General features: G+C 36.7%; 1 protein-coding gene and 1 pseudogene across 1 annotated transcript in view; one reads left to right on the top strand and one right to left on the bottom strand.

The window, feature by feature from the left end:
* Positions 1–697: 697 nt before the first annotated feature.
* Positions 698–12,860, top strand: part of LOC146708202 (complement C3-like) — a 47,332-nt gene continuing 35,169 nt past the window's right edge. Inside the window, exons 1-10 of the mRNA XM_085459968.1 lie at positions 698–831; positions 5,482–5,680; positions 6,685–6,847; positions 7,522–7,616; positions 7,921–8,009; positions 8,130–8,212; positions 8,289–8,376; positions 8,478–8,580; positions 8,925–9,045; positions 9,444–9,559. Coding sequence (XP_085316094.1) covers positions 713–831; positions 5,482–5,680; positions 6,685–6,847; positions 7,522–7,616; positions 7,921–8,009; positions 8,130–8,212; positions 8,289–8,376; positions 8,478–8,580; positions 8,925–9,045; positions 9,444–9,559 — 1,176 coding nt within the window. The 5' untranslated portion in view covers positions 698–712. The remainder of the gene's footprint in view (positions 832–5,481; positions 5,681–6,684; positions 6,848–7,521; positions 7,617–7,920; positions 8,010–8,129; positions 8,213–8,288; positions 8,377–8,477; positions 8,581–8,924; positions 9,046–9,443; positions 9,560–12,860) is intronic.
* Positions 1,853–4,221, bottom strand: LOC146708203 (uncharacterized; annotated as a pseudogene).

Here is a 12,860-nt window from a genome sequence, read left to right as displayed (position 1 = left end):
CCCAAATTGCTCTCCGATGCATCCATCGGAGTATGAGTGTGTGTGAATGTTACTTAGAAAGCACCTAGAAAAATGTGCTTGTGCGAATGGGTGTGAATAGGTGAATGAGCAAGTTGTGTAAAGCGTTTTGAGTGCTCAGAAGAGTAGAAAAGCGCTATATAAGAACAAGTCCATTTACGATTTATAATGTCATTTTTCATTACACATTTGGAAAGATACTAATTTGATGTGTGCATGATGGCTGAAATATTCTTACTATACTATACTACTGAAATATTTTGGAAAGAAATGTTAATCACCACTGTTGTTGATGATATTAAAGATGATAATGAGTACGTTTAATAGAATAAGTACTCTACTCAACTGAAAATCACCATAAAATGTTATAATTCTTACTTGACTACATTCTTTTGAGAACTTTAGTATATTCCCATCTTAATATATTTAAAAAATGTTATCAATAAAAAAACTATTTAAAATTGTTAAAGGATACCATGAGAATATATACACTATTATATATTTCTTCATAATTGTTTTTTTGGTTTTTTTTTTAGTATTTATGAATAAGTCAAACAATTACGTTCAAATACAGTTTCAGTTGTGTATATGGGCATAGTTTTAAGACAGTCACAAGTCACTGCTAAGCTCTCCTATCACTGGAAGAGACGGAAGGTGTAGGAGGATCAAGCTACTCCATAAAAGCTTGTCTCAGATGGAGAGGCTGCACTCAGCAGATATGGGATCAGGCAGGAGGATGTATCGGAGCCAGCTGTTGCTCCTGGACTTTGTGGGGTTTTTCTGTTTCATTTCTCTGGCTAGTGGATCTCCAATGTAAGTTGTGTCTTAACGCCTGTTTAAAATTAATTATTATGAGTCTGACTACACTGTTAAAATGACACTAGCACCTTTTTACGTTCGGTTAATAATTCTCAGTGCTTTAAGTTTAATATTCTGCATGTAAACTACAAATCCTTATTGTTATAAACTGAATGATTTTAAAGCATAGAATAAAATCATATGATGACTGTCTCAAATGTCCAGTTTTAACTGTATTCTGAAACCAAATTAAAATGTTCGCTACTAGCAATTTTCTGTGGTGGATAGGATACATAATGATTAATGAATATTTATCCAGCTTTGTCCAGTTTATTTGTGTAAAGCAAGTCAAGGTACAACAGTCTTTCAAATGCTGGTAAATTACCACACACTAAGTTTGCACAGAGGTGAATTACAAAACACACAGCAAACATTGCTCAGAACCAGTGTTGGGCAAGTTACTTGAAAAAAGTAATTAGTTACTGATTAATGATTACTTCTCAAAAAAAGTAATCCCATTACTTTACTGATTACTTATTTTCAAAAGTAATTAATTACTTAGTTACTTTTAAAAAACATGATACACTACCTGAATGCGTGATAAAGCAATAGACCTTTTGGGCCAATTCTATTTTTTCTGCATAATCCATCATATAAAAGTGAATCAAATGGAAAAGTGTCTTTTTAAAAAATTGTTTATTACTTTTAATCTTAACTTTATAAACAGTGCATCAAACAAAAATTAAATTAAATTCAACAGTCTTTGACTTTAATAAATTTGTTTAACATTTGAACATATTTCTGCACATTACACCATATTTTAAGAAAATAAAGGCTTAAACTGTATTTCTGCATACTCCAGCATATAGCATAAATTATTTTTGTGTATACACACACACACACACACACACACACACACACACACACACACACACACACACACACACATCTTTTCATATAAATAAAGCAAAAAATAAATAAATAAAATAAATAAAATTAACAATAACATCTTTTAACAGTTTGTAAAGTGCAGAGAGGAATAATATTGAGATTACAAAAACAGAAAATGCTATTGCATGCTACATTTAGGCTGTTAATCCAGTCTCAGTTTGTGGCAACCCTGAAAAAGACCTATGTTTTATTGTTTTCTTTTGGACTGAAACAGTGGTTATATCGCATCAGCAGAAGCTTCTCAAACCTTCTATCAGACATTCTGTTCCTTTTTGGGGAAAGCACCAATCCACCGAAACTGAACAGCCGTTCCACTGGTGCACTGGATGGAGTTGGACTGTTGTATTTCATGTACATCTTTTTGAGATTTGCGAACTGATTCAGAATCTCAATCTCATAGCCTGACCTTAAAAAGTCAGTTACTTCTTTTTCTGCTGAGAAGCTTTCTGTTGGCTGATTCTGAAATTCAAAAAAGTCCATTTCGGCTGGGCTGGCTGGGATTTGGGACACATTAGTGTTCTCAGTTGCAGGAGCAGCTTTACGACACTCTGTTATCGGGAGCTCCTTCACATACTCTCTCCTACGCTCATCTCTCAGCCAACGAAGTTTAAACTTGGAACAAGTGGCCGCTGCGAGAAGTCCTTCTTGGCTGTCCAGAACAGCATCAAAACAAGTCTTGATGGCCTGTAACATACAATATGATGCATCTAAGAATAAAATTATTTTACTATATAATTACCTATTGTCATTATTTTGTGGGCTTTACAGCTCTAAACCATCTATATTTTCTATTATCAATACTGTATGAGATTTAATTTTGGCTGAGGCTTTTGTTGATATTATGATTAATATTCATGATTAATGATGATCAATGTCCCTGATATTTAACAAGGGGTGAATACTTGGTCTTTTATTCTATCATTTTAATAATTGTACCCGCTGCTTAAAACAAAGTATAACATCCACCCACTGTGAATGGTATAATAAATTTAACAAATCCACCCAAAGCAATTAATAATTATCTTACCTTTACAATGACATCTGGAAGGCTGGCTGTCATTCTAGAGAGGTCATCTTTCAGGGCAAGCGTCTTTGACATCAGGCTTGTGAGTGTTGGCAGTAAAGCCCCGTAGGTGCACTCATCCCCTTGTAAGATGTCCAGAGCCACTGTCAGGGGCTTCATCACAGTACAGTACTCTTTCAAGAACTGGTACTCCCTTTCATTAAGGCACTTGATTCCCAGTTTTACACACAGGGGATTAAGTTCATTCAAGGGAATTGTGATGAATTCTAGAAATGGCCTCATACAGGGAATTCCACCTTGTGGATGTCGGTACCATCAGTTTCCTCCGATTGACTTCCTCCACCTGTTCAGAGGCTAATGTTGATCGACTTGCTTTAGTCCAAAGAGCAGAACATTTTGCAATGCTACTCCTATATAAAGCCTTGGTGTCTGCACAGGAATTTAGATGTTTGTCAACATCGCTTGTTGAAATCAAGTTAATTGTGTGCGATGCACATCTGTAGTGTGGAGGGAGGCTAAACTGTGCATCACCAGATGCAGTTGAAAGAGCTTCTATGACATCAGTAAAGGTCGGTTCCTCGTCATCACCTTCTTCATTTTCAGATTCAGACTCCAAATGACAGGGCTGACATACTCTGAATGCTTTGGCAAAATTGGATGCATTATCCGTTACAGTGGCAATAACTTTGCCTTGTAGTCCATATGATGAATGGATTTCTTCAATCTCTGCTCCAATTACATCATAGGTATGGCTGCCTCTAATTCTCTTGCATGCTAGAGCGGCCTTGTTGCGTTGTAATGTGGAATTAATCCAGTGAACTGTTACACCCATAAAACTTTTATTATTTACTGTCCAGATGTCAGCAGTGGTGGAAACAAACTCTGCCTCTTCGAGTGTAGCCTTCAAGTTAGAGTTCATTTTGTCATATTCTCTCTCAAGGTATCCTACAAATGACTTTCTCTGGGGCAGCTTGACACCACTTTTAGTTGGTATTTTTTTCTACGATGCGTCGGAATGATTCAGAGTCAACAGTGGAAATCGGCAACATGTCCTCGACGATATAGGCAGCGACGAGCTTCTTCAGTTCAGCGGCACTAAGTCCTGTCGCTCTTACGTCTAGTTTAACCTGTTTAGCAGGAGTGGGTCCATCTGAGGTTTGCCCGGTGGAAGTAGATGTGGTAGCCACAGCGGTCACGTCAGTGAGGGGATCCTGGGGGTTTTCTGTCAATTTAACATTCTTGTGGCAGCGTGCTAGGTGCTTGCTCAGGTTGGAAGTGGAATTTTTCGACGTAGAAAGAAGTTTTCTTCTGATGCAGAGTGTACAACGTACGCTTATGTTTTTGTCGCTTTTTAAAGAGTCAAATTCAAAGTAACGTCGGTATTTCCAAGTATTAAATGCTGCACGATCGTACTCTATCCCTCGCTCCATGTTTTCTATTGTTGACACACGTGCTACCACAGCCGTCGCACTCGCTTACGTCATTGTCATGAGACATTCTCGCAAAAAAATCACGGTTTTAGTAACGCAGTAATGCAGCGTTCCTACGGGAAAGTAACGGTAATCTAATTACCGTTTTTGCAATAGTAATCCCTTACATTACTCGTTACTTGAAAAAAGTAATCCGATTACTGCCCATCTCTGCCCAGAACAAGGATGAAATGTTTTGTTTATCCAGTGCAAGGACATTTTACAAACAAACTGGAAAGAACTAAACAAAGTATAGCAGTTATTTTTGTGTGTAAATATATGTAATTTTTTACATATAGTTTTGACATATATATTTTTATATGATGTCACATATGTAAATATAGTGACTTCATTTAAAAACAAATGTGACTGTGAAGCCCTTAGGACCTATAAATGCGGTACTGGACACATAAAATTGAATTGAATTGAATTGAAAAGCAACCAAGTAAATGTTGAATTTATAATAATTTGCTTTGTGGTATGTTTTCTCTACAATTTTGACACTTTTTGGTTATTTCTATAACTGATTCAATTCTGATTCACAGGGTTTCGTTTCGATTTGATTCAATTCAATTTAATTTTGACTCAGACAATCAGAAATATTGTACTTATTTATCAGTACATATCAGTATTTTTATATCTATGATTAAAAACATATCTGACATTTGTGAGACTTCATCAGAGTTGTACGCATCACAACAGATGCCTTTGTGTCAAAGTAACTGAGAAGAAAATACAGAACACGAAGGAGACTTTCCTGGCCTGGCTTTTTAGCATGTAGCCCCTTTAAAAATACATTGAGAGATAGCCGTGCGGGGTTTTGTGAGCTTTAAAATGAGATTCTGGTGTTTCTGGCAAAATACATTTATATTTTAAAAAGGAAAAAACAGGATTTAATGAATTGACATCACGTTATTCAAGGTAAAATTGATATGAATAAGCAAATTGATTTTTTAAACGCACCCCTTTAGTCAAGCTCCGAAAGTAAGCAGAAGAGTTGGCATGCTGGTGTTAGACATTAGCATCAACAGCCATTGTTTTTATGTACTCTTGCACAGGGCTACAATATGACTGAAAACTCTTAGTTTTGGTAGAATTTATCTTCTCTATAAAAATTGATGATTTATTTTACCAAATGAATGACTAATTGAATAAATCATGAAGTTTGTTACATACAGAATCAGCTGGGCTACATTATCCAACGCTGTCTTCTGTCTTCAGGAAGGTGATGTCTGCCCCCAATCTCCTGCGAGTAGGAACTGAAGAAAACATCTTTGTTGAAATTCAAGATAATGCTGGTGAAGAAAATGTTAATGTCAATATCATTGTGAGGAACTTTCCAAGAAAAGACATTATGCTGGCATCAACAACTGTGACCCTTACTAAGGAAAACAAATTCCAGGGTATTGGAAAAATTATGGTAAGTATTACTAAGTCTCGCATCTCAGAAACATCCTTATTACCATGCAGGTTTTCATAAACATTATCAGTTAGGACATCCAAATTCCCAAGTGCGTTAGTGTGTAACAACAATGTAATGCAATATGTTTTCTAAAATAATTTTATATTGTACTTAACTAACCAGGGAGCCTAAAATACTAAAATAAAAAATAAGAGAGAGAAAACCTGTATTCTTTCTAATGAACAGCAATGATCAACTCCTGGGGTTACAAAATTATTGTAAATAGAATTAGAAAACAATATGAAAAAAATTAGTTCCACATGTTACTTGGTTCATGACTTCTGTAAATGTTTTACTTATGAGCTTGTGGTCTTAATCACTGGTGCCAATCTTAGACCCATGAGCCTTGGTTCATTTGTTATAAGTTATAAGCGTATGTAAAGATGATCAAGAAAGTTAAAACGTGAGATTTCTAACTAATCAGTAACTTATTAGAGGATCCCATAAAGTCGCATAATGTGAACTCGTTTATATTACAGTGAAATCTGTTACAGTGTTATTTAAATTTAACGAAAAGAGAAGTTTCCCAAATTAAGATATCGAATTCCTGCTGCACTAGATCTATTATTATTAGTATTGACAATTTAGCAATAATTATGGCATCAAAAATATTACATTGAAAGATCTCTGGGAAATGTTTGTCAGCTGTGCATTAGCTCTTCTGCTCACCAAATATCTTGATTTTCAGCCCAGCCCCAGTTTTTTTATGTACATCTGTCACCTTTTTCGCAACAGTTTTCACTCTTCCAGAAATTGTATCCCAGCTTTTCCAATTTTTGTGCTTTTCAACCTGGATTTTTCCTGACAGATGTTTTTTGTTCTTTCTTTCTTTCTTTCTCTCTCTCTCTCTCTCTCTCTCTCTCGCTCTCTCTTTGTATGACACAGATATCTTGATTCATAACTTTTTTTAAATGAATATTATATCTCTAGCTTTTCCCTTCACACTGTCTCTCTTTCCCCAGATCCCTGCTGAGCGCTTCAGCAATGATCCCAATATAAAACAGTATGTTCACCTACAAGGAGAGTTTGGTACCCAAACACTGGAGAAGATTGTGTTAATCTCCCTTCAATATGGGTACATCTTCATCCAGACTGACAAGACTATCTATACTCCCAGTACCACCGGTGAGTCATTTACTCCATTACTGATGAGATACACAAACCAACACCAACACAAAATGATATGGTCATCATCACTGGACAGAACTTGGTCATTAACCTTTTAGCAGTTTATGTAGTTCAGATCATGGGAGATGAAGCTTGTCAGAGAGTTGATTTAATTTTCATTAGATACATCAAGAATACATCTTTTCCTTGTGGCAGGGCGTGATATGTGGCGCCACTGCAGGGAGGCTGACACACCATCGCTGCATCGGCTCATCACGCCTCCCCTGCATTAAAGAATGTACTGGGTCCTGACTGAGTTGTTGTTGTTGGTGTGTGTGGCTGGCAACTGCAAAACTGCAGCTGAGTATTGTTGTGAACAGCAACCGAAATAAACTTAACGAGTGTTGAAATGTGGTCGGGTCCGACATTCGTTGTTTACATTTCTATTTCTTGGGTTGGAAGTAGATCATTAATAGCTATTGTATAATTATATATTTTTTAAAATCACAGCAGGCAGCAGCAGAGTTGTCAGTTTCTCGGTTTAATGTCTATCATCCATTTATTGATGGTTCCATGGTTGTAGAATTAGTGTTTCTTCTTGTTAGATGTCATGTGCTAACTAGTTGACAGGGGAATCTGAAATAAACACAGTAATTAAACAAAGTGTTTCTCTATTTGTCTCTCTGTCACAGTCTTTTACAGGATTTTTGCAATGAGGCCAAATATGGAGCCCGTAGACAAGAACTATCAACCGGGAACTGATACTTCTGTTGTTGTTGATATTGTGGTATTGTTATCTTTCATTTAACTACATCATTACAAAATCTATCACTGAGAGTATAAAACATTTACAAAATAATGATCTCCAATAATGTCACTAAAACATATAAAACATAAATATTTCTCCAACACGTATGCTGTAATACAAGTTGCCATGAAAACTGAAACTGAAACTTTTAGATAAACCATATAGTTAATAATTACAAATTACCTGTTTTTAGGAAGCTGTAGAAATGTTAAAAATTATACAATATATTGAATGTTTTATTGATGCTCTCTCCTAATTTTAGGTTTAATTTTCTTATTTCTAGAACCCTGATGGAATTATTTTAGAATCAAAGCTTGTCCTTGTAGTGTCAGGAATCTACTATGGAAGTTATTTCCTCCCTGAAATTGTAAGGTACTTTTTCCCTAATGCTCCACACTGAGAGGGATCTCAAATTTATGTATCTTATAAACACATCAACACTGAACTATGTGTTCTTTATGTACATCTATGTGTGTCTGTTTGTATATGTAGTACAGGAACGTGGAAGGTGGTGTCAAAATTTAACACCAACTTAAAGCAAACCTTTGAGGCAGAATTTGAAGTGAAAGAATATGGTGAGTTTGTTTAAAAATAGCCAACAAAAATTTCCCCTTTCGCCTCACTGGACACTTAATGAGTATTATTTTGCAGTGCTTCCCAGTTTTGAGGTTAAACTGACATCCCAGGTCCCCTTTTTCTATGTGGACAGTGATGAGCTCACCATCAACATCAAAGCGACGTATATGAAGGCTTTTGATTTGTGGACACAGTTTAATTTATAAAATCATGTTTGAGTTGTTGTTTCTTGATTGCAAGTTAATGGTTTATTTGTGATTTTAGATATCTATTTGGTAAAAAGGTGGATGGCACAGCCTTTGTGGTGTTTGGAGTTCTAGTTGGTAAAACAAAAAACGGCATTCCAAGTTCTCTTCAAAGAGTGGAGGTGAGTAAACATTTATTCTTTTAATAATAAATAATAACAATAATGAATAACTGCCTATTTGACAAGTCTCTGTGTGTTTTATTTTTATCTTTTGTGATTTCAATCAATGCCCAGTTTCCTAAAATAAGACAAAGACTTGCACTAGAAATTGCATGAGAAATATTTAGTGCCCCCCCCCCAAAAAAAACCAACAATTTTGACACATTGTATTATTGTCCAGTTGTTATTTGACCCTAACTTTGAAATCCTTAAAAATAATTCCATAAAAGGCTTTTCTCTTTGTGAAATAAGAATAAAAAAAAGGTTCCTACTGAATGACCCATTTTTGTGTTATGCCATGGCAGATCAATGAAGGAGAAGGAACCGTTAAACTGAAAAGGGAACACATTGCACAGACTTTTCCAAACATCAATGATTTGGAAGGAAACTTTATATTTGCTGCGGTCAGTGTGTTGACAGAGAGTGGTAAGAAAAAGACACTATTTAACTTATAAGTCGGGGGCCTAAAATATGAATTTGTTTGTTTGTTTACACATCATTTGAACTTTGTGTTCCCCAAGACGCATTCACTAGTATAGATAAATTAGCCTAATTAGCCTATTATTAGCCTAATTTATGTTTTGTTTTTTGGTTTGTTTGTTTTTTTGGGGGCGGCGTGGGGGGGGGGGGGGGGGGGGGGGAATAAAAACAATATTGTTTGTATTGAATATCCATGAACCATGTATTGCAACTGGCTCTTTAACCAGACTTACGTAGGGCCAAATGGGCCAAAGTGAGTTAAAGTCCTTTGTGGCAGAAGGGTTAGAAGGATGGTAAATTTGAACTCATATTTAAAATCTATGAATGTGTATATTCACAAACAGGTAGTGAGATGGTGGAAGCAGAGCTGAGAGGCATCCAAATTGTCAAATCACCCTACACCATCAACTTCAAGAAAACACCCAAATATTTCAAACCAGGAATGCCGTTGGACGTCACAGTAAGCTGCTAATTTATAATTACTCTTTAAGTCATTGATTTTGAAAAACAACAAATGTCAATATCTTTAAATATATTACTGCTCAATAAAATTGAACATAGCTCAATGACTTGAATTTGATGACAGCAATATGTCTGTCATGGTCCTGAGTCATCTTGACCAAGCGTTCTTAGTTTTCTTGTGTTTTTGTATTTTGTTAGTTCAATATATATTCCTAGGTTCCTAGGTTGTTCAGTTTAGTTTATTGGATTCCCCTTTGTGTTTCTGCCCTCTGTGTTTCCCTATGTGTCTGTGTTTATATTGTGGTGTGAGTTCTTGTGCCATGTTTCCCTTCATGTTTTATTCTGTTATGTTTTCCATGTTTCCCCTGCGCATCATGTCTGCCCTCGTCTGCCTCTCCTTCAGTCCCACATCATGTTTCCTGTTTTATTGTGAAGGTCCCGCATTCGCATGTTCATTCTGTTCAGTCCAGCCTCCGCTGTGTCATTATGGTTATTCGTGTCAGCTGTGTTCCTCGTGTGTTCTCACTTCCTTGTTATCCCTCTGTGTATTTAGGTCAGCATCTACCTCAGTCTTGTGTCACATCCTCCCTCATGCTGTGTGTTCCCTTGTGTCCCTTTCTGTGAAGATTAGTTTAGATTTTCCCAATCTAGTTTAGTTTTGTATCATTTCCTTGAGTCAGCAAATAAAGCTGCATTTTGAGTTCATTCCGTGTGTTGTGAGTCCTGCATTTTGGGTCCAATCTCCTGCCTGCCACACAGCGATTCTTGATAATGTCTCAAAAAAGTTAGGACAGGGACAAAAAAGGCTGGAAGAGTAAGTGGTATTAAAAAGAAACATTTCCTCAGAAGATGGGCAGAGGTTCAAAATTGTGGGACTGTGTCAGAATAATTTTTCAATGTAAAATTCCTCAAATGCAAGTTAAAGCTCTATCATGTAAAGAAGAAGACATTTGAAAATGATCCAGAAACAACCTTGTCTTCTCCAGGCCGAAGCTCAGTTAAACTGGATTGATGCAAAGTGAAAAACATTTGTTTCAAGTTTTTAATTAATCTAAATTAATCTAATCTAATTTTAAGATCTCCAGACTAAAGAGAAGAGTGACCTTTTGCCTTATTATTCATTCAGAAGCATCTGCATTTCTGATGGTATGTGGGTGCATTACTGCTTTTGGAATTTGCAGTTAGCACAACTGGAAAAGCATCATCAGTGTGGGAAGGTCTAGAAAGGTTTTAGAGCAATATGTTCCCCTCCAGGTGATGTCTTTTTCAGTGAAGGCCTTCGATATTTAAGCAAACAAATAGTAAACTATATATTACAACATTATGGCTTTGAGGTAGAAAAGTCCAAGTGCTCAGGTGCCTATCTGCAGTCTAGACTTTGCACCAACTGAAAACATAAATCCTAACATAAATCGGGTGTTAGGAAATGGAATGCACTCCTCCCCCTTCTCTAACTCTGCAGGCCTGACCAGAGGACAAGAGATAGTTGCCACAGTAATGGGAGTGTTGCCTGCAAAAGGGTAATCTCCTTACCTGCAAAAGGGTAATTGAAGGAAATTGCCTTCCCGGGTTTCCTCCGTGGCGTGAGCGATAAGCAGAGTTCTGTCCTTTCCTTCTAAGATTCCTAATTATTTAAAGTAACACTCAGGTATGCCGTTCAGCTGGGTTAGTTACAGCGCCGGGAGCAGCTTGGGAGAACAAGGAAACACAGACTGCTTCAGGTTGCCTTCCCAAATCAACTCAAAGGTTTATTTGATACACAGCAGTTTATATAGATGAAAAAAAAGGTTCGTGTGTCAGCTTTCCCAGTTCAAACCGGTACAGACCAAATAAGGAAACGTCTTCCTGCCTTGTGAACAAAGAAGTATCCTGTGTGTAGTTTATCAGCTCAGCTACAATTTATGATCATCCCAGCAAAATACACTCCTAGACATAAAATACAGAGTTCTTTCATTAGTGAATTCTGAAACAAACCACCTAGCCTTTAACGAGCCTTTTCCAGGAGATAAAGAAAAAGGGAGGATGGGAGTAAGGAAGTGGTCTCATCTCTGTGGTGTTTTCGACCTTGGGGTACCAGCTTGTGAGTCCTACACATTAATTCTTGGGTCACAGAGAAAGAGAAAAACAACTAGTAGTTGGGCCTTATTGAGTAACAGTTTTCCTGTATAAAACAATATCCTGTAAATGCTACTATGGTATCAAAATACCTAACAGTTCCCCTCTTTTATTATTTTTTAAAAATAATAACTCAAATAGAAAGGAAAAATCACAAATGTAATAACATAATATAAAAAGCAAATCATAAATGTGAAACAAATCATAAATGTAACTAGTCCTTTGAGGAAGCTTAATATCAAAATTTTAAAAAGAAGAAAAGAAAGACAAGAAAACGTCATTCTTTTCTTAGACAATCGAGTAATTTACAATCTAATGCTCAATACATACATCAGGATCATCATTGATGACATCTGACACATAATCTGGGTCAATTTGTGCCAATTGCAAATACATTGAAGTAGCTGTACTAGTAGCTATACGGGTTATCATTGAACGTACACAGGGTACCACACAACAGACAATAATCATCAAAAACAAAATAATACATGCTACAATGGTTACAAAAGCCACAATTAGTTCCTTCCATCTTCCAAACGTGTCCTGCAGCCACTTGTCAAGCCACTGACCGTGACCTGCATTGGCTCTTAGTTCTATCTGCAATGCTTCAAGTTTATTCATAGCTTGTGTGAATGAACCGTTAGGAGCGGTATTATTGGGAATGAAAGTACAGCATACATCAACGGTTACTAAACCACAGGTACCGGTCCAATTAACAGGTAAAGCTAATCTAAGGGTATTATTGCACATCCAATAAGCATGTGGGATTGGTCTGGTCAGGCGCGTGACCATGTGTGATTTAACTAACTCCCCCCAGTCAGTATCATTTAAGACACCCTCTGGGGGAACAATGATCGATTCTCCGCTCAAACTTGAACTGTGTGTGTGTTCCTCCAGATATGATAAAACTTCAGCCATAGAGACAGCTAGCCATGTCTCATTACAGCGTGCACCTGGGGAGTCAGAGAAGAATGTATAGTTATCCTTTGTATAATCTATGTGTGTGTCTGGGCCAGTTAACTTTAGTCTGCGCAGACATATCATACTAGTATTAAAATGGAGAGGGATCTGTCCTAAGGGCAGTGAGGGCTTTAACCTATTCTTAGGGCGTTTCATTGGGGCGCAGGTCCCTGCGGTGTCATCAGATAACTTCAATAATTCGCCTAATGGAGTCTCAGGGTTAG

This window comes from Copadichromis virginalis, linkage group LG6, assembly GCF_057382275.1.
Source record: "Copadichromis virginalis isolate Kocher_CV1m ecotype Utaka linkage group LG6, C_Virginalis_male_GT1.1, whole genome shotgun sequence".
NCBI classification, from domain to species: domain Eukaryota; kingdom Metazoa; phylum Chordata; class Actinopteri; order Cichliformes; family Cichlidae; genus Copadichromis; species Copadichromis virginalis.
Note: the sequence above shows the minus strand (reverse complement) of the source record. Positions and strands in the feature narration are given on the sequence as shown.